At 41.5% G+C, this 26390-nt stretch overlaps 1 protein-coding gene across 2 annotated transcripts in view; it reads right to left on the bottom strand.

Moving 5' to 3' along the window:
• The window catches only part of pik3r3 (phosphoinositide-3-kinase regulatory subunit 3), a 220279-nt gene that overhangs the window by 104709 nt on the left and 89180 nt on the right, over nt 1–26390 (bottom strand). For both annotated transcript variants that reach the window (XM_022753002.1, XM_022753003.1), the window contains one exon: nt 8592–8723. In XM_022753002.1, the coding sequence (XP_022608723.1) occupies nt 8592–8723 (132 nt within the window). The remainder of the gene's footprint in view (nt 1–8591; nt 8724–26390) is intronic.

The following is a 26390-nucleotide window of genomic DNA, read 5'->3' on the forward strand; positions in this document are numbered from 1 at the left end:
GCTAAACTGCACTTCTCTCTACTTGACATGTATATATTATACAGTGATTTGTGCTCTGTCTGCATGCTGTATGTATCCAAGTGTTAGAATGCTGATATGTATTGATCGAGCATATGAGGTATTGGTGTATTTGGCTCCTTCTGTGCAGGAACTGAAGTGTTCAGATCAATTCCAATAACACAGAGTGGCCAACAGAGAGATGAAGCAACCGACTGAGTGATTGACAACTGACTGACTGGAAAGATGGAAGACGGAGGAGAGGAAGAGAGAGTGAGAGCGAGCTGTAAATGAGTCTCTAGATCAGTAAGTGTCCTCACTGATCTAGAGACCAAGGTTCTGGTCCTGCAGTAAGAACCTCATTCAAAATCACACTGATTTAATAACTTTAAATGAGAGCATAACCTTACATAACATTATAATAGCATCAGCATCCTATTACAAACACCATTTCCCAGGAGCGCTAAGTCTTCCATGGAATAAATGTCACCAGTTACAGACTGAGTCAGTGCTGACGTCTGGGACTGGAGACAGAAGACCAAACACTGAACAGCTGACAGGCTGGACAGAGACCATGTTATTCCACATTGTAAAGTACATGCGTGTGAGCTTCAAGCATATATCAGGGTCAAAGGTCAGACAGACAGAGAGGAGAGGTCAAGGGGTTTCAGAGGCTTTGTTATAATATGCATTAGTGTGTGTATCTGTACTTGTGTATGTATGAGTGGTGTCTACTGTACTGTGTATTTCTGTACATATCGGATCTTTATGTGGTTTAATTCATACAACACAAATCTAAATGGCTATAACTAACTTTTTACTTTTCAAGCCTACAGGAAATTAGCATTGTAATGAGATTTGTTTTTATTCACTAAGTAAGTTATAACCCTTAAAGCTCCATATTTTCCTCTTCTCCAGTGTTTTATTTTGAACACTCAGAGAAACCAAATCCTGCCAGGTGGTTGGTGGGTCCAGGTGGGCGGGGCTTGGGGCATGGCTGAGAGCAGCGACTGCTTTGTTGTGACATCACAAAGTTGCAGAAGTCCTGACGGCTGGTTTTAAGGCTCAGTTTCTGAATACAGGCTGTGTGCATTTCTCTGTGGACTGAGGCTTTGATACTTTCACAGTATTAATATAGAACCTAAGTTATTGGTGGTAATGAAAAGTGCATTTCAATAAACCAAGTCCCAGAGTTCAGTTGGAAATCACACATACATTCCCCACTGAGGTTCAGCAAACAATCCTTGAGCGGCTCCATAGTCAACTTGCTTTTATTCATTACAGCGAGTTTTCAAACCAAAGTCCAAACTTCAATGGATTCATCCCCTTTTACCATTTATCTGACCACCATGGAATTCAGTCAGTTTCAAGGTCTTCAAAACCAGGTCAATATATATGAAATAAATTCAACCCTTGAGCTTTGATTCCTTTTGCTTGTTACTTAGTTTTACTTGTTTTAATGTCTGGACCACATATTCTGTCCGGTTTTCTGTGCATCTCTATTGTACTGTAGATTCTGCTTTTTCAGTAAGTCAGAAATGCAACTCAAAGAAGAGCACCTGGTGTATCTGATGGAAACATGGCAAATAAATAGTATTAAAAAAAGAGGCTTGCTATGAGGAATATAACTGCAACGTTTACAAGAAATGTGAAAATTTAAACTTAAAATGTAAAAAATTTGATTTACAGGATGATTTCTGTCTCTGTCCAGGAGCGTGGGAGACTCCAGGAAGTTCAGGGACATTAGAGGTGTGTGTGTGTGTGTGTGTGTGTTTGGGTGGGCAGGTGGGCGGTGATGGATGGCTGACAATCTGCTGCAGCCTGATGGGGGTCACGGAAGTCACCCCTCTTTGTCTGACCACTACTGAGCATAGATGGCCACCACACACACACACACACACACACACACACACACACACACACACACACACACACACACACACACACACACACACACACACACACACACACACACACACACACACACATGCACACACACACACAGACCTCCCCCCTCTGTTATTATGGATTGTGGTTGACCCCGTTGGTCAGTCGAGGTCAAGGCTGGAGTGGGAACTTGGTCTGTACATCTGGCCCCATGGGACTCTGGGAGAATGGACAACTGGACAGTAGGGTGTGTGTGTGTGTGTGTGTGTGTGTGTAAATGGGCTCTGTGTGACCACATTTAATATTAATGAGGTCAAGCCGAACTTCTCACAGGAACAATTTTGGAGTTAATTCACATTTTTATGACTTTTACCAAAGACAGAAACTTAATCGCTGGTTTTGGCTGCTTCCCTACGATGCACAAAGAAAATGGGGAGAAAAACACTGTCTCACTTATTTCACACTAATGTCATAAACAAGCTGATGTGACAGTTTAAATGACACATTTCACCTTTTCAAACTAGAGCAGTAAACACTCATATCACTGTATTAAAAACAGGCGACTGAAGTGATGTAAAGATCAGATGGTGATTCGTCTCAAAATTCAGTTTTGCTCTTATTGTTTTATTTTATTTCATTTCATATACTACTAGTTTATTCTATGTTATCATTATCTTGTTATCAAAGCATATGTATTTTGACCTCTATATGTTTTTGAACTGAGCTACTGTTGTGGTCATTTATCCTGTTGTTTATGTGGAATCTTTTTAATAAAGATATTAAGAAAAAAACAAAACAAAAAACAAATAAGAAATGATCATAATATTTTGTCTTATTTGCAAATTTAAAAATAAATAAATAAATAAATAAATCAGACTGTTTAGTGAAAGCTGTTTGTCTTATAACTTATTGTGAACAGGGGTTACCTGCCACCTGCAGGTACAATCATCAGCAAGGGAAAAGCTATCTACGGTGGCCCTGAGAGCTCAACAAACTGCAACAAAAACACAAACAAAGAAACATGCTGCACGTAGCACAGGCAACAACAGAAGTGTTTCCAGAGGGACACAAAAAGTGATGAACCTGTCTGGGATGGACTTGTTGTTTAATGCTTTGTGACTTTTGAAGGAAAAGCATTAAAGCAACCTGAAGAAGCATGTATTATAGCCTAATACATTATAAGCTAATAATTCTTGAGGTCTCAAATGTGGCCATGATGCCAAGTGACATCAAAACATCTTGAGCCAGGAAAGATCTGAAATATTTCAGGCAACTAAAAATGCTTTTTTTTGTTGTTATAATATTTCACTTAGTACCATTGTTAGCTCACATCAATATCACTTTTTTACCTCTGTTAAAAAGAACATTTTTACAAAAGGTATCCATGGTGACTTTACTCCTTCAGAATGATCTGGATCACAGACAGTGAGAAAGACCTAAACCCTGAATGGGAGTGAATCTCTGCAGCGGGTTCAACATCTGCTGGAAACCAGGAGAGTGGAGGCTGTTAGAGCAGCAGGTTAATGAACATGGTCTTGTCCTCATACTTTTGGCCATAAATTGCACCAGTTAAATGAGAGACCAGAGCCTGCCTGCATCTTCCTCTGCTCTCCTCTTCAGGTCCAGATGGACAGTGGTCAGTCAGACTCTGCCAGCTGGCCTTTGTCCTCGCAGATGATGACCTCTGTTAGACCATTAAAGGTTAACTAACTGGCAAAACTAATGGATGAGAAAAAAAGGGGGGGGGGTGAATAAAGAAGAAAAAGGACAGAGAGAAGGAAGTGGAGATTAAATTAATTAAGATAAGTGACCAGAGACCAAAGACAGATGGAGGATGAAGGAGCAGAGATGTGGCATGTGGAGGAAAATTAATAACCGCTCTGTGACTTTTCAGTTTAGAAAATAAAACACTGAGATCCAGAGAAAAGGTTTACCACCTGAAACAGTTTGGAGCCATCAGACCTCAAATCACAATAAGCATCACATCCATTCTTCTCCTCACTGCGAGCATCATGTGACAACGCCGACACAGTCATCACGTATTTCTTTGGAAAAAAAGCTGAAAATAGTCAAAGTCAAAAAAAAGAAAAAAAAAAAAAGGCAGAGCCCTGACAACAAAAGGCTGATTGTGGTGAGGATGTTGCAGGCGCAGATGAGAGGAGGATTACTCGAGGATTACAGCCATCTGATGACAACAAATGTAATTATTCTGTTACTGAAAAAACTAGAATCACCGCCTCGTGGTTGTATCCCACCGCCACTCAGACTAGTTTCAGGTTACATCCCTGTTTGTCCAGAGTCATATAAAATATGAATCATTTGTGTGAAAGTTTGTGGTAACTGCTGTGAAGTCTTGAGTAATTGACCTTTGACTATCAAAATCTAATCAGTTCATCCCTGAGTCCAAGTGAATATTGATACTAAATTTGAAGAAGTTCTCTCAAGGCGTTACGAAGATATTGCGTTCACAAGGCCAAAACCATGTTGTGTAAGGTCACCGTGACCTTTGACCTTTAAACTTGTTCTACAGCAGATTTTATATTCAAATGCTTCTTTTTTTTTTATCCTGGGGTCTTTAAGACCGAATGATCTAAAGTAGATGTTGTTCTATCTCCTGAGGAGTTTGAACAATAATCATGTGTCTGGCAGTCCCACAGTAAAACAGGCAGGTCAGTTTAGGGTTGAAAGGTGGGGGGATGAGAAAACGACTCATCTCCCGGAGAGCAAGGACAGCCAGAGGAAAGGTAGCAAATAAAGAAGACTGAGAGGGGATTTTAACTGTTACAACATCAACAAATCTCAGGGATCAGACTAAGAAGGGACAGTAACTGTCTTTATATGAGGAAAATGTTACTGATTCCATCCATATGGACATAATCACAACGAGACACCCCCTAAAGCTCAAGTACACTCAGCACAGGGTTAACAGATTGACGATTATAGAGTGAAGAAACTAGAGAGAAAGATCCTGAGGTTTCCTGAAGGCATCGTAGTTTGATGTATTTGTTTTATCTGAGTGAAATGAACAGTAATTTTACTCCACACAACGGCGACCACAGCTTCTGTCGTGACTAAAAATTACAACATGTCAGTCATTGCTGATTGGTTACAGGGGAAAATAACCAGCCCATATCACAGAAACTTCCTAACTTGCTTAACTGCTTGGTAACTGTGGTAACTAGGTTTAGGACCTGATTCAGGAAAAAGCCATCACAGATGTACAGTTCCTACGTCAGTGTTCCTATCCTAACTTCAGAAAGGAAAAATTAGCTATTACACAACTTTCCTAACTTCCCCAAATCTTAACTATTCTCTCTTTCCTTTAGGAGAACTGTCAGTCTGTCCTGACTTTAACTCACCTTACTTCTTCAATCCATATCACAGCTCTTTTATTGCTTTTACACAACCAACCAAATATCAACAGGATGGACTTATTCACTAATTCCCAGCTGCTCACTGCATGCTTACGGTATAGTGGTGTCCTTGGAATAATGATATCCAACCTTTGTATCATGATGTGTTTACTTTTATGTGTCTGTAGTTGTAAGAACTGTTTCAAATACTTCTAACAAAGATCTAAAGAGACCAAAACGTTAGTATGATCAATAAAGTGTGATGCTGAGCAAGAGCAGTGTGCGGGATATTCTTCTTTTCTTTTCAAGACCGATGTGTCTGTAATCTGCAATGTCCACGACCTCCAATATGTGCTCTATACAAAGCTTAACAAAATAAACAGCCACAATGTCCGAGCACAGTTTGCAGCAACTGTTTGCTCCTTACCATACAACCCCCCAGTGCAAATATGACAAATAAAGCTCCTACAACCTCAGTGAGATGAGATGAGAGAAGTAGCGTTGGTTGTTAGGCAACAGACATTAAAGTTCATGAACGAGTATTTAAGATTTCCTAACCTTAGATAGGGCAGGATTCCTAAAGTTAGATGGATTTGCTTCTGTGCTTATAATCCTGTCTTAACTTAAGACTTAAGACAGGAAGTGTCTGTGATATGGCCCCAGGTCCCAAACAGAAAACAGCCAAAAAATAGCACGATGAATAACAAGTAATAACATGAAAATTCATTTGCAATTTAGGTTCATTAACAGACTACAGGTGAAGGGTTTGAGGACAAGTGGAAACTGAAACGAGTGGAAGGCTGAGTGAAGAAGTGAACACCTAATGACTTCATGAAAAGACAGAGAGGAACAGAAAGGGCCTCTGAGCAAATACTTTATTTTTTCAGGGATCCCTCGATGTTATTGCACGACTTATCCTGACTGTACAAATTAAATGCTTCAGACCTCAAAACCCTTCTTACAATATCCTTTGATTTCACAGAAGAAATCACTGCGATCTTCATGTGACCCCCCTCCTAAAAAGAAAATTTAATTTCAATGGGCTTAACCTTGGACGACCTCCGCAAAAACCACTTGTTACGTCCTTTTAAAGTGGTTTATCCTGACTTAAAATGTTTCCATGAATAAGTAAAACAAATAAGGGCTGTCACTTAACAGGACGAGGATTGAGAGGGAAAAGCACTTACATAATTGAGGAGGTTTTCAGTCGGAGATCATGTCAAGGAGCTTAGCCCAGTCATATTTTTGGGAGGGGGTTGCAGGGAAGGATGGTGTGAAGTTTCTGCAAACTCAAGACGATCCTAGCGTGCACAACGCCAACACACTCATCCGTCTGTCCTTGAGTCTCTCCGTCTTTGACTTTTATTTCCACACGCTGACACGTACACCCACCCACGCAGAGCACAAAACTCCGAATGTCAAGGGAGGGTTCATGAAAAATTGATAAGAGTGTGAGAGTCTCTAAAAGCTGGAGAGAGGAGGGCCTGCTGCGAAGTGGGCAGCAGGTGAAGGGGTCAACAGGCAGGTCAGCGCTACAGAAAATGAGAAAAGAGACAGACTGGCAGTGAGCCACGTCTCAGCTCAGTTTGTTTCTCCTGAATCCTGAAGCTGTCAGGAGATTAGCAGCAAATCTGACGCTGACAAGAGGTTACAGCCTCGTTCCTCTCTGCATCCAGAAATGGCAGAAATCTGTCAGGTGTGACGAATGTCGGCGCTCATGCCAAGTGACAGAGGCATAAAAACACCACGAGCTCAGATTTAGCTCCAGAGGTTGACCCGGCAGTGCATAAGAGTGGAGGGAAAAGGAGACAGCACATGACTGAGGAAGCTGCTGGAGGCCTGAACTCACACAACAGTCACAAGCCACGAAAACACTGCTCACAGCCACAGGAAAACTCAACATCTTGAATTACATATGGGTCAGAGTTGTGTTAGTATCCCACATTTTAAGTTTGGCCTTAGTCACGTTCTATTGTACAATTAAACTAGGCAATTTCTCTGGTGTATCTATCCATGCAGGGTTCTGGCTTTATTCGTCCAGGTTTCACATATCTGTCTCTGAGATTTCTGCCTACCCCTCAGCAACTTATCTTTCCAGTGACAGTGTCCACAGATCATTATGTCTGCAGTTTCTTAGGGACTATTTCTTCAGTAAAACATAGCTAAAATTAAAATGAGAAGTGATTCTCAACAAACGGGCCACAGAGATGTTATCTGATAACTGGAATCACCTCCTCACAGTTGCATCCCTCCGCTAACCAGTCAAGTTGCAGGAAATATGGTCACAATCCAAGCAACAACCACCAGGGCTGAAAAATGAAGCCAACACTGAAGAACCAAAACCAGTTCCTCTAATGACCACTAGAGTCTGGCTCCAAACTTGAGTCAGTCCCCATAAACTCCCATGTTAAAATGTCCAAACATGTTTACAGGCTGGTACAAAAAACTAAAAAAAATGTGTCTCTATAGCTCATTTCCTCCTTCATGACAACTGTTTATATAATTCACCTGTTTACATTTTAGTAAGGCTTAAAGTTATGGAGAATTGAGGGCGTGGCCTCTTTGAGTGGCCGCTTTGAATTAGCTGGGAGTTAGGGCCGGAGTCAGACACTGCCAAGATGGCGACGGTGGGGCAGCTCACTCTGAGCTTCAAAACTGTGGGTGATGTCACAAAGGCTACGTCCATCTTTATTTACTGTGTCATAATCTTGCATTCCTGAGTTACAGTGTGGAATAATGTCCAGAATTCTTGAGTTATGGCCAACAACCTGTTTTGTGAGGTCACCGTGACCTTTGACCTTTGACCACCAAATTCTAATTAGTTCATTCTTGAGTCCAAGTGAATGTTTGAAGCAAAGTTGAAGAAATTTCCTTAAGTTCTTCCTGAGATATCGTGCTAATGAGAATGAGACATACATACAGATGGACACACAACCTGAGAACATTTGCAGTACCTATATTACCCTCTTCAATTATACTGTCCAAGATTCAGACACATTCATCATGACAGATGTACAACCTTAGAAACACTGAGCTGACCAGGAATACGCAAACTTCTTCTAAAATGTTGACACTTGTATCATCCATGGACTCATTTCAGAATAAAAGTTTTCTGACAGTAGCTGCTGAAATTATTGGTTTAATGAGTAGCTGACCAAAAAATAAAAATCCAAAAACAGAGTAAAAACCCCTGATCTTGGTGGAACCAGGATACTGCTCCTCAAAGGGGAAACACTGCTGTTGTTTTGTCTTTATCATTTTAAAACAAACTCATCTCCATTCACTTTCATTGTGTTGGTCTGGAGGCAGGAATCTGAGAGGTGAATATCTCAAGTATTAGTATCCACACTGTACCTTGGGCAGTGTAGACCAGCTCACTGTAGACTGTGGCAGGGATGATGGGGGCGTTCAGGTCCTGAAGGAAACCTCTGAGAGTGTCGGTCAGAGAAACCACGTCATACTGGTCCAGATCCACTGAGAACGGATCTGAAAGGACAAAGACAAGAGACAGGATGTGTTAGAGATTAAACCTGAAATATTCTGGTAAAATATGAAATAAAGGAAATGCTTAGAACTGTTACAATACAAAATAAAGAATAAGACCAAAACAACTGAGGTCAAAATCAGGAAAGTGAATTTGGTGTTAAGTTACTCATTCATTCATTGTCTACCGATTATCCTCTAGTAGGGTCGCGGGGGGGCTGGAGCCTATCCCAGCATCCTTTCGGACGAGAGGCGGGGTACACCCTGGACAGGTCGCCAGTCCATCGCAGGGCAAACAGAGACAAACAACCATTCACTCTCACTCACATTCATACCTATGGTCAATTTGGAGTATTCAATTAGCCATGTCCCCATTTGCATGTCTTTGGACTGTGGGAGGAAGCCGGAGTACCCGGAGAGAACCCACACAAGCACGGGGAGAACATGCAAACTCCACACAGAAAGACCCCGCGTCCGAGCCAGGACTCGAACCCGGAACCTTCTTGCTGTGAGGCGACAGCGCTAACCACTGCACTACCGTGCCGCCCGTGTTAAGTTACTCTTCAAGTTGAAACTGAAGCTGAACTGTGTGAACTACAGGAGTCTCAGCTTTGGCCAAAAACTCTACATAAGATAAATAAGTGTGGGATTGGATGAGTCATGATCTGATTGGCCAGAGTGTCTCAGGTCTCATGGTCAGTTGTTTCTGGGAAAAGGGGGGAGTCCTATCACTCAGCCGCAGATAAAGAAGATGCTGAGATGTCCGACCCATGAAGACAATTTACAGATTTATCTGCCTCTAGACAAAACAACAGATAACAGGCCTGCGTGAGCGCTACGGCAGATTGGCAAAGGACAAACCACATGGCGTCATGGAACGTTTTTTACTGTCCTCCTCTCCCTGCTTCCCGTCTTCCTCTTCCTCCTTGACCTCGCTCCTGTCTTTTTTTTAATCTTTCATCCTCCTACACAAGCTCCTTTTACTCCTCTTTCTCTTTCTATTATTTTCCCTCCACCCTTCATCTTCCTCATCCCATCCTTCTCTGCTGCTTCCATTCCCCCCCTTGCACCATATGCACCAGACCCTCTGGAGTCAAAATGGCTGTTAAATCCCATTGATTTGCCCCTCTAACTAATGCCTGAATAAACTTAACCAATCACCACAGGCCAGTAAACCACCAGGCCATTAATATCAATGGATGACCTCTTCACACCACCGTGCTGAGGCCTGTGTGATCGTGCAGTGATTTGTCTGGGGGATTCGATCACCCCATCACCCAGGCTGAGCACATTTGGTGTTGCCATGGGACCCAGGCCTCATGAAAAGATATTAATGCACTTTTTCTGTTCTTGTTCTGTGTGTGTGTGTGTGTGTGTGTGTGTGTGTGTGTGTGTGTGTGTGTGTGTGTGTGTGTGTGTGTGCGTGTGTGTTACAGCATAAAACAATTTGTTTCCTGAAGAGCAGATTGTAATTTGTTAATTTGAGAGAGCAATTTTTTATTGGTTTGGGATTTGTGCTGGTGATAATAAGGATGCTGGTCATGGTGTTAAGATTAGTTTGCACTTCTGGCAACAAACAATTGTGTTATACTAACTAGTTATGATGCCTGCTGCACATGAATATGTAATTTCCCCTGTGGAAACTACATACAACCAAGCTTCTTTTTTCTACACTTAGACTGGCAGTTGTTTGGTTGACTCTTTAAAAGGCCCAATATTTTATTTAGCAGTTTTATTATTTATATATTATTAGTGTTGATCCATAAGAAGACAAACTTGAGGTTTTTAGAACAAAAAAAAAACAAAAGGTCAGTGAGCCAATCAGAGGAGAGGAGGCTCTGAGCCTCTTTTCTGATTTGCTTCTGTTTCTGACTGAGTGATCCAATAAAAATATAGCAGATTTCAGGTATAAACACTCAGAGAAACCAAATCCTGCAAGACTGGATGGTGGGTCCAGGTGGGTGAGGCTGGAGTCTTGACATGTGCCATAAATTGTTGAAAAAAAGCAACTTCATTCAGCTCATTCCAGCTACTGGACTGCTTTTTCTGTCTGTACCACAACATCATCCTATGGGAATCAGCTGACATGCATTAAATGGCGCAACCCTCTATGACAGCGTATGTTCCACAGGAGGCGTTAAGATAAGCAGAAATGCCATCAGCTGGCATGTCAGCGTATGAATGGATGGAGGTCAGAGTCAGTTTTCCAGGAATATAAGAACCATTCTCATGGGACTTTCTGAGAATGAGTACTGATGGTGTAAAAATAATTTTAGTGGATAATGTACGTATGTAGGATTTTGAGTTTTCTTCCTGTTATTTCTGAATCTATATTTCTTTTATTCATTTCTGTACATTAATAGTAGATGTGATGTCACATGACGTTGTAAAACACTGTATTGAACCTATGCAGGAGGTATTCCTTGAAGACGGTAGTATAAAACACCATAAATATCACCTGTGTTATGATGTTACATCATATTTTTTCATGCTGTATTCACTACTAGCACTTCTTGTCTGTAATGTAAACATGGATATAAAGAAAACTATCCATGAAATAAAATTCATAAGTTCAGTCCGGATCAACTTCGAGCCTTTAGTGTTTAGAAAAACTTGAAGGGACTGTATTCATATCATACTATATTCATATCAAAATGTGGTATTTGCTAGGTTGATATAAACACACTTTATATAAATAGAAATATCACCCAGATTTTTTATTCTGGTTGAATAACCCATTACTTAAACGAGAAACTAAACCCATCCCTGCTGCTCCAGTTGGTTTTTAGGTTAAAAGCACAACAAGGACGGCTCTGTGTAACGACTTCTGTGTCGGACAATGACAACATTTAGGTTTTCAAAACAGGATTCTCAATATATGTGTAGACCCAGACAATGTGTTGGCTGGTCATGAGTTAGCTATGACTTCAAAGAGCTGAGAGAGAGCAGCGACAAAAACTGCTTGTTTAAGACACATTTTGCTGAGACATGACTGTCTGTCTTTCCCACGCTAACAGCAAAATGGCCCGATTGTTCTGCAGAAACTGCACATGATTTCTTTGAAGTCACTGGGTTCATTATTTAGTGCTGTGAAGAATCAGATTTCTAATGTGGACACAAATAAATAATAAGATTTTACAAGAATTTACCATAGGGGCCTTTCACAAAATGTCAGGAATGACTATTTTTTTAAATCCATGATGGAAAATGCAGACACTTGCTTTGTGCAGAAAAAAAGCAGCTTTTTGTTTGTATCAGACACCAAGAAATTGGTGTCTGATAACAGAAGCCAGCAGATAAATTGCTGATCTATTTAACCATGATTTGTCTATACCCTGATGGGATTAATCCACGCTTGTTTTTTTGCCCTGGTGTCACATGTGAGCTGTATGTGAGCGACCCACTTCGAACCCCCTGGGTGAACAAAGCGGCCTCCAGGGCAGGCTGGCAGGGTGAAGATGGGATGCACAAACAGGAAGTGAATACAATAACAAACTGGGCTGTGACTGAAATAATAAATAAATAAATACAAATCATTATGATTAATATATAGCATGTTAGCTTGAAGAAACATTGATAGTTAGTTTTGGAGGACAGTTCCTCTAAAAGCTTTAAATCCTATGAAACAGCGACATTCATGGCAACAACATATATAACAGAAATCCATTCATTTAAATGGAATCACAAACACAGAAGTTAATCCATGAGAAGCTTTTGCACAAATCTCAACTTTGATGAACACAAGAATTCAACCTAGAAGAAGATGAAGTTAACATGTAAGCTGCACCAAAAATATTAGCTAATTAACCAACAATATTAAAAATAATAGTATAAATTGTTGGTTCGTAGAAAGCCAAAGGCTCACAGCAAAGCATGTTACCATGAGATAACCAGCTACAGTGGCTCACCAGCACCACCTATTTCACAAAGACACACGAAGAAATGTTAGTGTGTACTTCAGCACTTCAGATGTAATGTACAGTGAACAGTGTGTGTTAGTTAACGTGAAAAGCCCAGAGGAGTTAGCTTAGGTACAGGCCTTTTTCTGCCAAAGAGGACAGTAAATCTCTTTGTTAAAGACAGGCAAGCGTCTGCTGACTTGTTTATTGCAGATGTGGACCAGACAACGGCCGTATGTTACCAGCTTTAGTCATCAGTAGAACCAGTTGGCAGTCAAGGAGGAAAATTAACTCCATCTCCTTTCCTGCTTAAAGTTGCAGTATTCTTATTTTAAAGGTCCCACATACTGTAGTATAAAGGTAGATGTCCATGTGTTGTTCGATTATAAAGCAGGTCTAGGTTCTATATTAATACTGTGAAAGTATCAAAGCGCTCAGTCCACAGAGAAATGCACACAGCCTGTATTCAGAAACTGAGCCTTAAAACCAGCCGTCAGGATGTGATGTCACAACAAAGCAGTCACTGCTCTCAGCCACGCCCCAAACCCTCGCCCATCTGGACCCACCATCCAACCTGAAAGGATTTGGTTCTCTGAGTGTTTACCTGAAATCTGCTTGTGGTGACAAACCCACAGAGAACTACAACTCTTCTGAGCTTTTTAACCCCTTTTTATATAATAGTTTTGGTTTAAGCTCATTATAAATTCACTGTCCACTACATGCCCTGCACCAAACAGTAGACAGACACAGTTAGAGAGTGTAAAAGACACAAACACCACTTCAATATAATGTTGCTCTGTGTCAGTTTGCTAACATGTTAGCCATAAAAACACAAATCCAGCTTTTAAACTACACTGACACAGACAAGGCCGACTTATGGGAGCAGAGTCCCGGCTCTGCCAGGCTGAGTGATGTCACAGGGGTGAGGTGAGGTGTGCCGGGCAGGACAGCTTCAGTCAGCAGGGCAGCTTTAATCACACCTAATGAAACAGAGTCGGGCTCTGGGGCCACAGCCAACACGGCATCATTACACTGCTCACTGAGGGATTGGGAGCGAGAAATCCCCGGATCAATTCAATCCTCTCTCCCTCGTTCTCTCTTATTCTCTCCATCCAGAGTCTTTTTCACCTTTTAGTCTCTGCAGCCTTCCCAACAAACATCAGCCCGCATTTTTCTCATGTTATGTCAGTTTCCTGTTCCTTCCTTCTCAAGTTGTTTCTTTTTGAAACTGAAACAAGTGAACAAATGCACCAGTGTAGCAGGATTATTTCTACACACACACACACACACACGCACACACACACACGCACAGTAGGAGGCTCGGATCCCATTTGCATTTCACCAATGTGATCTAAAGAGAGAAGCATTAAAACATACGTCTACACACACACACACACACACACACACACACACACACACACACGCCCAAATAGGTCATTATTGATCACCACTACATGTTCATGTCTGGATCATGATGCATGGACAGGTTCAGGCTGATTTTTCTGATCTTGCTCCCAGAGGAATGACTTCCACCGGTCACTTAACCTTCGATCTGTCTCAGTCCTTCTCCTCAATCATGATTTTTCTCTCTGTAAACTCTGCCTTCTCCTTTTTCTTACATGCTGCTTACATCATATCACTTGCCCAAAACTGATGCACACACACACACACACACACACACACAAACCCAATTTCCTCCCCGCACTCGATCCGTCCGTCAGGTAATCAAGGTGCTGTCTGACAGGTTCTGTCTATGTATGTCTGTCGATGTCTCAGATGAACGGAGAGGATGGATTGATGGTTACGATCGACGGGGGAACCAAAACCAAGAGCACAGACTTAGAGTTAGAGAGAATAAGAGAGGGTTTATGGTCTGCTGTCAGGGACTGAAGGTGGATGGAGGTGAGGATCGTGCCAGGTAAAGGCCGGGAGAGAAAGAGGAGCGCCACGCTCACAACACCGACAGGGGAGCACGGGAGTCACAGGGGGATAAGTGAAAATACTAGAAACACAAGGAATAAAGTGGAGTCCTGGCCGTGACCGTGACACTGATGGATGAATGAATGAATGGAGTGGAGCCGGGTCAATAGTCAAGTGCAGAGTCTAGTTATTGAACTGTTGCATCTCACAGAGGATCCATTTGGCAGCAATGGTTGACTGGCTCGGGTGAGACTGTGGAGTGTTTTTGCCAAGTGAACTCATCTTTATTAAGGCTTCACAGTCGGACCTATGATGTACCCTCTTCAAATTGAAGTTCTGATGTTCATAAACCCTCCAACTAAACAAAACCAGGTGACTGACAAGATATTTAAAGACCCCCTCTGATGAAAATCAAGTGTTTAACCTTTTTAACATGTCCATATGACACCGACAAACAACATAAATAGATAAAAGATCCGTCTGCTAGTCTCTGGTTCTGGTCTCAACAGACTCCTCATCTGAGTCTGGGTCTGACTGAGGCTCAAACATGAGACTGAGTCTCTCTGATGTTTCCTCCTCTCACCATCTTGATGCTCTCTGCTCTTTCACCTGTCCACCTGGAGCAAGCAGGTGGTGGGCGGGGCTCAAGGCCTGATCCAGATTTGTCAGTCAGAAAAGTAAGAGTAGATGAGATTCAGACCCAGTTTTTATGTATGAAAACCATGTTAAACAAAATATTAATAATAGCAGAGGATATTTACAGTCTTTAAAACATGTCTGGAGGAACTTTAAATAAGAAAACTTAGGAGTTACTGAGAATTATTGCATGTTCTTTTGGAAAAAGCTACGTAGCCAAGGACAACATGTACCTGATCAGACTGTCCACTAAACACACAGAGACAAAATGAATCAATCCTCCACTGAACTCCCAGAAACAGAGACCCTAACCCTTTGTTTTTATTATTATCACATTATGATAAAACAATATTTAGGAATGCGTTGCTGCCCAACACTTCAGTTTAAATTGTTTTCTTTTTTTGCTAGAACAGCTGAGCTGCTATTTATCAAGGAAATGTCTTCACTCTTTGATTGAACTTTCCCAGTTGTACAAAACTCAAGCGAGTGTTGAGGTATAGTGTACTCATCAACATACAAGTTGCAATTGTGACATGGAAACTCAGATTTTTCTAAAAGCTGTAACATATCAGTAGAAATACAGCACAGGGTACAACAGCAAAGGTTTCATCATTTATCATTTTTTGATGATGTGAACATTTGCAAATTGAGACCATGAGAATATAATCATCGCTAACTTCCATTCTACAGCAGTGCAGCATTCGCAATGACCTCTGGGTACTGTAGTGACATAAAGACAGTCAGTCCTGGGCGTGCATGGTCAGACAACAGTGAAGGTTGTCACGACATCGACAGCAGTCATTTTGAAGTTTCAGTCGAAGAGGGTCAAGGCTCAGTGTCTGCCACAGGGAGAGTTTTCAGATGGAATGAAATGCAAGGACTTCTGAACTTCTTCAGATTGTTGCGGAGGCCACAGCAGTGAGGCGTTTAAGGACAGAACACTGATTGTGTCTCTTTTATCTGGAGGCAGAACGTACAGGTACAGGAGATGTATAGAGGTCGTATCACAGACGTAAAAGACGCTTAATGACCCAGTGAAGGACCCCGGCTCTTTTGAGCTCTGAGGCTGCCGCAGAGCTCGCCATCCAAGGCTGTAACATCGGGAGCTGACACACAAGAGAGACGCACTCTGACTGAACTTGAACGTGAGCCACAGGAAATTTGAAGGACAAAATCAATTTGCTGTTCATACACAATGACGGCAGTATGGTTTAATCAGATAAAGCTGCATTTCAAAGTAATACACAAAACCACTGTGTTCCCTCTCTGTGTGCATTGTGTGTGTTTGTGTGTTGTGTGCGCCCTCGCAGCAGCATTCCAGTTAGAATCTTATTACACTACAAAAGTTGTGTGATCATCTGCTCCTGCCAGCATCACAGTGCCCTGATTCAGCCCAACAAGCAATTTTCAGAGGAAAAAAAAAACTGCAACACAGTCCAGTGGATTCTTGGAAAAGTTGGTCCCAGCTAATCCAATAGTAGTGATTAAACTAAAGCAGAGGGTTACAGACTCACAGAGGCAGAATTAGCTGTCAAAGAATTAAAGCACAATAGAGATTTTCATTTAAATCAGAGATTAGAGCAGCAACTTTAAAAAAAAAAAAAAAAAAGAAAAAAAAAAGCAGCTCTCCTGGAAATAAACAGCAGTAGCTTATGTGTTAATGTGGTAATGTAATATTAGACTCTACATTACCATGGCAGCAGGCGCACCTGATACGATTATTGTATCTTCATAACCAAATGTCAGAGTCTGATCACCGCTGCAGTGGATTACAGTGTTTACTCAAAGAGAAACACGGGTTTTAACAGAATCAAATTTAGAGATAATCTGACATAATGCAGCTGAAATGAAAGGAGGAGTTATATGTTTTGTCTGCTCGCTGTGTCAACTTACATACATGTTCAGTCTGCGACTGCCTGAGGCAGGTGGTACAGCAGTGGAGAAATGTGCTATGAGAATATGAAATCTTTGTAATATCTAAGTATGACATGAGCAGAGACACGAGGAGCTCCGGGGGGAAAGGTGACACAATCTTCTCTTACAATGTTAATAAAAAAAGATTATCTAAAACTCGAGGTAAGAAAGAGAGATAGATAGTTAGATAGAGAGAAAGAGAGAGAGAGAGGCAGAGAGAGAGCGAGGTCAAGAAATGTTCATGTTAAAGCTTTTGTAAACAAAGATTTAAACAATAACATAGCAGTAAACAAGTATTTTCTATGTATCGTCTACCACCTTCCAGAATTTCCCCCACTGAAGAATAAACCACATTTTTGATCTAAAAAGTTTTTAGAGTTTTTACCGGCTCTGTCAGTGTCATTTGTGCGGCTGGTCCCAGCGGATAAGTCGAAGCCTGAACTTCTTTTCCAGTCTTACCGTGGAGCCGATACTCGTGCCAGTTCACACTTAAAAAGAACTAGTTCACGTTCATAGCTCATTTTTTTTTAAATTTTGAACTAAGTTCACAATTCCAAAAATGAACTAGTTAAACGTTCATTTGTTTTTTTTTTTTTTAAATAAATAGGCCGCTATTCTTTTTCAGTAGAACCTCATTTAGTTACATTTAAAGAGTTACATTTAAAATCTGTATATAAATATAGTCTTAACTTGTTTGTTCATAAAACTGCTTCAACTGTGTTCAGAAGTAATAGATGCGTCTGTACCATCTCTACCGTCTGTACCGCAGGCACCAGCCATGCTGGGCCTCATCTATGTAGACGTCATGCGGCGTGCCGTAAAACTGTCGTAAAACTGAAAAAAAAAATTTGTTCAGTTCAGCGTTCACAAAAAATGAATTCAAAGAACGCCACTGAACACAGCCGATGCTGGTCTGGTTTACTGAGAGGAGAACCCTGCGAGATGCTAAAGGGTCCAGCTGGACTCAGAACTGTTTTTTTTCTCCTCCATGTGTCAGTAACTTGATGGTTCATAATGTAACATGTCTGTTTTCATTAGTGACAGCAACAGTAGACATGATAACATCAACTAATTTGCTGCTACCAATATTATAAATGTGTTTGGCAAATGTTGCTATCGCTAGCTGGCTAACTGGAGCATACCACAGCAAGACTAGTGTGGGCTAATGGTTGTGGCTGGTTTACTTTTTGTTCTCTCTCGTGTACACAGGGAAACATTATTCAGTTGAGCTTCTTGTGTGTTTAGTGGACACTTTCACTGTGCTACGTAGCATCTTGCTGACTGAGAACGTGAAGGGAGATGAGGGGGGGTTGTTTTGGTCTAAGATGCTGGTAGTGTAGTGCAACATCTAGCAGGTTTTTAGTTGTAAGAATTCAGTTTATCAGAAGCTAACTGTAAAAACTAAGGTCAGTATTATTATTATTATTATTATTATTATTATTTTGCATGTACACAAACACACACAAAGACTCACACACAGTGATCACACAAATCTACACTTTGACACCAGTGGAGGTTGTGTGCACTGCATGTCATAAGTCCATCAAGAGTAGGCCTCAGTAATTTCATAAAACAGTTGGATTCCAAGTGTTACTCAAATAAGAGAAAATGGTGCGTTTGTTGGGGACTATTTTCAGCTGCGGATCAATCCACATTTGTTGGATGAATTCATTCGCTTTTGTTAACTATAGGAAAAATATATAAATATCGCCAGACCTTTAAAGACAACAGGATATAAGCAATGCACAGAAAGCCAGAGGGATCAACAGGGGCCCGCTGCTCATTTCTGCCCTGGGGCCCCCTCCTGGCTTAATCCAGCCCTAGTGCTGACAGTGTAACATTCAGAAGTGGAGCAGCCACTGGAAGTGCACCTCCCCTGCATCACCTTTAGATTTTGTTTGAGTCTTTTATCAGCATGTGGGTTAAAGAGCTTCACAGCTTTAGGTTTAATTAAAGGAAGTCACGCTATTCTATTCAGGACAATATCCACATTTCATGTGTGTTCATCAGGGGTTTGTTGACACATTATAACATCCTGTGGCTGTGTGTGCAGATATTGTTTTAGTTTTTACACGTTTCTGCTGGTTTAACTTTTATTATTGTGACCAATTTAACGTCAGTTTCATTAAAATCAAACACACACTAGACTGTAGAGAGTAAACACATTAAAGAAGCCAAGATCAGCAAGATCACTGCGGAAACATTTAACATTTAAAGACACCATTAAAGACATTGTAACTGCTACTGATGAAATACTGCTGCTTAAAACTTTATTACACTTTTTAATGGACCTGCAGATACTTTGGGTTTATGTGTGTTTATGCACATGCAGGGATGTGATTGCTTTTATGCATATTTGTCGATAACAGCTGGTTTTACTGTGCACTTTATATGTATTAGGACCATAATTTCTTGTAGGTTTTCTTCCTCCAAATTTACCGAAAGGTGTTTTTATCCTTTTGATTATAGGCTTCAAGTTTCCCCTTAGCTCCTGTGCTATGCTAGGGTAAACACGTCTGCTACTTGTCTCTATATTGGACACATATACATCGGATAATGAAAAGGCCTTTGTATCATCTCAGCATTAAGTCCTGGTCATATGAGAACTCATGACAGTGATGTTACAGACTGAAATCAGGTCATTTCATAGCACAACATTAGGTGAACTTTGTGTTACTGACCACTTGCAAACTGTCTGGGCAATGTTGATCTCTGATGGAACAAAGAGGCAAAGACTCCAAAACAGAGGAAACTGTTGTGTTAACAGTGTGTCACTATCTGATTATATATAACTCTGTTAGAGTGTGGTCTGCAGTTCATCTCTTACATTAGCTGTGCAATTGAGCAAGTTGACTTGCTAACTGATAGCTAACTAGCAAGCCTGCCAGCTTTTTACTGGCAAACCAAGAGCCACATTAGCTCGCAAGGTAGCCCTACACGTAATGACGTCACCAAGCTTACAGCACCACCTATTTTGCGAGGATGCTAATTCTTGTTTTGACTTCACCAAACTGTGATTGACTGATGATTGAACACTTTCCCAATACTTAATGTTATTTAGTTATTCATAGATAGGAACGCAGTTGATTGATTTTATACTGAACTATATAAATTATATAAAGGCCAACTGAAGTCAGATATCAGGAAGAAGACATCAATGGTTGTAAAAGGAGATTCAGATATAAAATGAGCAGTCAATTGTAAATACTACGGTTTATTTTTTAGTGTTGAATGTGGAAACAGCTTAGACACTTTCAAGAACCTACCAGGTGATTTAATTTGAAGTTGAAAACTTTGCCCTAACGAGACCCAGTCAGATGCTGCTGCAGTACAGGTGTAGGTGCTACACTATAGCTGTCCCAGTTCAGGGGCCACATCCTACAGAGGCTGCATCTTAAAACTGACTGTGTCACCATGGTGCAACAAGGCTGTCGTTGGCTCCTTTAAAATGTGACCAAGAAATGCGGCAGCAAAGGATCCAACAAGTGGCCCTTCATGTCATGGCCCAACCTATCCCAAGATTCATTGCATGCCAGTAACCAAAATAATATGGCAGCAAACAACACTGACAGGGAACCTGAGGATTACACTTTTAAATGTGAGCATTGGGTTTCAACGTTACAACTGTTAAAACCAACGGCCTTAAACCTCAAGTTTTTGTGAAAAAAAGTTACGACAGGAGCTGCGTTTTGCGGGCACAGCTGGTGACGCAAAGCAAATCTTCCGTAGAGCAGACCGTCTCATTTAGCTTCGGCCTTACGCGGTCTACGACGGCTACAAAGGGCAGAGGGATGAAATGACATAAAAAATACATAAATAAATAAACTTACGCATTACTTTTGGGTAATTTAGGGTCAATTTTAAGGTCACAGGAAAAATCATCCACTTCTGCCTTCTGCTCAGAAGAAGAAAACTCAACCAGAGAAGGACAGGAAAGAGAAGGAGGAGAAAAGGGGGGGAAGAAAATAGCGACAGAAACATTCACTTCTCACTGACCACAGAATGAAGTGTACAGGGTTCACAGTGTATGTGAGTGTGTTTGGTCCCCAGGGTGATAATCTCAATCTGAACCCTCTGGATTTAATCTGTTTCTATACAGGCTGCTGTGGCAGGAGTGTGTGTGTGTGTGTGTGTGTGAAGGTGTACTGTATGTGCTAGTGTGTACATATTTGTGTTGATGAACCCGCTCACCTCTCCGTCTGCCCATCTGTCCTTGGCATTCGGCTCGCTCACACACACACACACACACACACACACACACACACACACACACACACACACACACACACACACACAACACACACACACCACACACGCACACACACACTGATATCACAACATGGACTTGCAGAGATGCAACAGGAGGACAAAGACACAGAGGAGAATAAAACAGGGAGAGGAAGAGAGGGAGGTGCAGAGACTCTCACACAGGCATAACAAAGAGCAGAAAGAAACTGAAACAGACTCAGACTGCAGACAGAGAGAAGTTCATCCAGAGGCCAAAATTTAATCATAGCTGAGAGAGAATCTGCTTTAAAGGAGAAATCAGCTCCTCTGAAAGAAGCACATTTCTTTGTCAGTCTCACAGACGCCGCATCCTGCATCAATCCGAAATACCTCATACCTCGTTCGTCAATTCAAATACTAAATGTCAGGTTTGAAAAGCCACTAATCTGATCTGAGAGTTCGTTATCATTTCTGAGTTGATGCAGAGTGTGAGAGTTTGGTCAGAGTGCAACACCTCGAGATTTCTTCCAGCCATCAGGTGGTACACGTCTGTACCCTGGAAACGCTACATTCAAATAGTTGGACTGAAAGTTGGGTCACTGTTTTATTCAATCCACAGTAAAAAGGAGCAGAATTACCTGATATAATGTTGCATTCAGGGCTCTGACAGAAATACTGTTTGATTAACTCCAAAAACCTCAACTTTACTGCGCCATCAATCCCCCAATCCCTCAATCCCAGCTATATGCTGAGGAAGAGGGAGGTCTACCTGTGTGGGCTCAACTCAATATTCTTGGGACTAAGAGTAAGATGTGGCCAAATAAAATGTCAGAATGCAGGAGCAGAGAGAGAAAAACAGACGATGTCAAAAGATGAACTGTGTGTGTTTCTCACAGGAGGTGAAGCCACGGGTATCGCTTCAGTCGTTCATGTTATTGGGCAACATATGGCAGAGACAAGCATCTGAGAGGGGAAGTGAGCACACAGAGAGGAAGAGGAGAGGAGAGGAGAGGAGATACTGTTTATTGAGGCATTTACACTCAATAAATAAATCCACAGTATTTGGAGACAGTGTATTGTCAGATGTAGGTTTTTTTTTTAAATCTTTGACAGACCGAAATTAACTGCACTTCGTCTCTATCTCTTTTCTCATTCATGTGTACATGTACACACCTGACACCTGACTGTATCTGATATATGTGAAACGTGTGTAATTAAAATTGATATGTAATAGATTTTCTAGGAGAGGTTACAAGAAAATAAATGCATGAAAACCTGAGTTCACCTGTCTGTGTGTCTGTGACATCAGAGCTCATGGTTTGGGTTAAAATAAGAAATTCCTCAAGATTAGACACAATAATACAATAATAACAACATGGTTAAGGTTATGGATAAAAGAAACAACTTAAGCTGCTGGTTTCACACGGGAATCAAACACCAGTCTCCTTGTTTAACATTTTCCTCCTGAGAGATTGATTTCCATCAACACCTGGTTTCAGCAGTTCGAGACAATGTTTTCTGGCACAAAACTGGTCAAAGATACAGTAAATATCAGCACAGAATATCAACTACTGTATCAGCAACAAAACATCAACAACTTAAAATACACGTGTTCACCACAAAAAACTGTAACATTAATATCAGATAATTCTGCAAAACAATAATGTTTTAAACATTTAAATTCTACTATTGAAATTTGTTTTGTTTCACAAATAATTTTGATAAAATCTTGATATCTATAATATTTGCACATGGTAACTATGATAAGGTCAAGGTTAGGGAAAGATCATGGTTATGGTAACTAAATGATGGTGATGATGATGACTGATTGGGGATAAATTGGGGTTAAGACACAACATTGGGTTAGGATTGTGGTCATGGTTCACAAAAAGACTATATATTTATAAATATAAATTGTAGAGTCTGGCTCCAACAGTGAGTCAGTTTCCATAGACTCCCATGTTAAAATGTCCAACTTTACAGCAGAAATAAACATGTTTACAGCCTGGTACAAAAACAGTTTTGGTCTCTAGAGCTAATTTCCTCCTTCAGCATAACTGTTTATATAACTTGCCTGTTTACATTTTATTAAAGCTTAAAGTTATGGAGAATTGAAGCTCCACACAAGCCCCACCTCTTTGCCCATTTTTTGATTAGCTGGGAGTTAGGGGCAGAGTCAGACACTGCCAAGATGGCATCGGTGGAGCAGCCCACTCTGAGCTTCAAAACCACTCCTCAGAAACCTGTGTGTGACGTCACAGAGGCTACGTCCATCTTTATTTACAGTCTATGGATGAGACGCAGACTTTGGTTTCATGCATGGATGTTTGACAAGCTACACGCCCACCTCCAACACCCCCACCCCCCACCCCCCAACCTCTACACCATTAGGCTTCCTACATCTGATATAGTTGCAGTTCTACAGACGGATAAGTGATGCAATGACACACACACACACACACACCTGCTAGCACTCACGTCTCTACACGTCTCTAAATCTTGTTTTTATCTTGCAGGTGAAAAGTTCAAAAAGCAGCCGGAGAGACAAAAGAATAAACGGCTGCTGAGAGGGGAGAGAGAGAGAGAGAGAGAGAGGTTTTCTTTCACATTGTTTTGTTTATGGCTTTCTGCATTTAGTGACAAAGGACTCATCAGTTTTACCAATTACCTCCATGGAGACGCACTGACACACTCTGCAGCCGGAGCCTTTTATCTGTTTCCACCTCACGTCCATCCTGAGTGTGTGTGTGTGTGTGTGTGTGTGTGTGTGGCTGCGCTCCTTTGCTCCCCAGCTGACTGTAAAAACGCCAGCTTCCAATAGGTTATTGACGGGCGCCAGAGGAAGATGATGACATCACCTCCGACCAATAGCGGTGGCCGTGGGCAGACAGAAGGAAGGACGGACGGAGAAGGATGGAGGGAAGGAGGTGGAAGAAAAAGGATGGAGGGGCGGAGGAGAGGAGCGCTTTTAATTTGTGTTTTGCTGAACTCAGCGACTCCTGTCAGCGAGGTAGGGAGGGGGAGGAAAAGGGACGGTGATGAATGAGTGAATAAAAAGAGGGAGGGAAAGAGATAGAAGATGGGAAGGGAAGAGAGAGAGAGAGAGATTGAAGAGTGCATAAAGGAGGTGCAGTGAAATAAAAGATTATTTAATGGCTCTGGGGCTGCAGATTGGTTGATAGGTTGTTAGCAGTGAGCGGTTAACGGATTGGATGGGAGGATGGGAGGAAAGAAAGTCTCCATCCATCTGAACTAAAAGGAGGATGAGAGGAGAGAGGAATGAGGAGGTGAGAGAAGTGGGACACGATTCTCATCACGTCTGTTTGAGAAATTATTACTCACAAATAAATAATTATTGATTGTGTGTGTGTGTGTGTGTGTGTGTGTGTGTGTGTGTGTGTGTGTGTCTGTGTGTGTGTATGTGTGTGTGTCTGTGTGTGGACGAGCGGGCTGTGCAGGAGTGTATCTGTACGTGTGTGTGTGTGTATCCAGTATGTTTGCATCGTGTGTGTGTTATGTCAGTGTGTACTGTTTGTATTGAGGACACAGTATATCAGTATATTCTGCTCCAGTCTGAGCCAACATGAGTCATCATTTCCAAAACAGACACTGCCCACTCTGTGCCTGACAAGTTGGCAAAGTGTGTGTGTGTGTATGTGTGTGTGTGTGTGTGTGTGTGTGTGTGTGTGTGTGTGTGTGTTCATATGTGTGTATGTACAATCATGTAATCATCATACACATTCTAACTGGGTCAAAATGTACAAACAGACCCACAAGACACTGACACACAGACACACAAACCCAGCAGTGATGAAAATGTCCATATGTCCACTTATTCCTACACACACACACATATACACGTTTGTGCTTCTATACTTGTGAGGACCCACTTTGACATGATGCATTCTGGAGCCCCGTCCCCCGTCCCCCAAGTCTCAACCCTCAAACAGTCTTCAGAGGAAGTGAGGACCGGACAGAATGTCCTCTTTTTACAAAACATGTCCTCACTTTTCCAAAAACCAATCTTTCCAAGAATCTTCTCACTTGTATCCAAAAATGTTCTCACTTTTTCATTCCACTGCTAAAATGTAATTTTTGCAAAATGTCCTTCCTTTCTGAGACGTGTCCTTGTTGTCCAAAACATATCTGCCTAAAATGTCCTCATTCTCAAGTGCCTACTCACTGTCCAAAACAACCTTATTTTCTCACATCTTTCTGTCACTATTTTCTAAAGTGTCTTCATTTTCCACCAGTGTCAAAGCTACTATAATGTCCTCTCTGTTCAATTATTATCTAAAATGCTTCCATGTTCTGTCAATGCTCACATTCCCTAAACTTTCCCAATTTATTTTACTAAAAGTCCTCAATGTCCAAAAATGTCTTCACTTTGCAGAACAGCCTGTCCCCATTTTCCCAAATGTCTTCACTTTGTTTTTATGGTCCAAAATCTTCATGCTTCACGTCATCACTCAAGGTGTAAAACTCAATCTGGTTCTCACAAAAATACAAGTACAAACACACACACACACACACACACATACACACACTCACACACACACACACACACACATACACACACTCACACACACACACACACACACATACACACACTCACACACACACACACACACACTCAGAGTTACTGGGCCAACACACTGAGCACTGTGTGGGCAGAGCAGAACCAACCAGCTAAAAAAGGCTAGCTATCACCATGGCAACATCCGGGCCATGTACCAATCGGAGGTCAACTTGATGAGGTAATGCTCTAGAAAGCTTTTGTGACTCGCACACACACTCTATTGTGCGCGCGCACACACACACACACACACACACACACACACATCACACACACACACACACACACACACACACACACACAGTGTACATATGTGCAGACCAATAACACAGGCAGGATCAGTTAGGCAGGATCTGAGGTTGTGGAATAGCCGGAGAGTTTCCGTACAATGCAACAACTCCCTGTTACATAACAATATTCCATAACACACACGACACAAACACACACACTGCAGCAGTTCTCACACTGCTCCTGCAGAGTGATTGATGTTGCATCACG

Source organism: Seriola dumerili, unplaced genomic scaffold, assembly GCF_002260705.1.
Source record: "Seriola dumerili isolate Sdu_G_001 unplaced genomic scaffold, Sdu_1.0 BDQW01000189.1, whole genome shotgun sequence".
NCBI classification, from domain to species: Eukaryota; Metazoa; Chordata; class Actinopteri; order Carangiformes; family Carangidae; genus Seriola; species Seriola dumerili.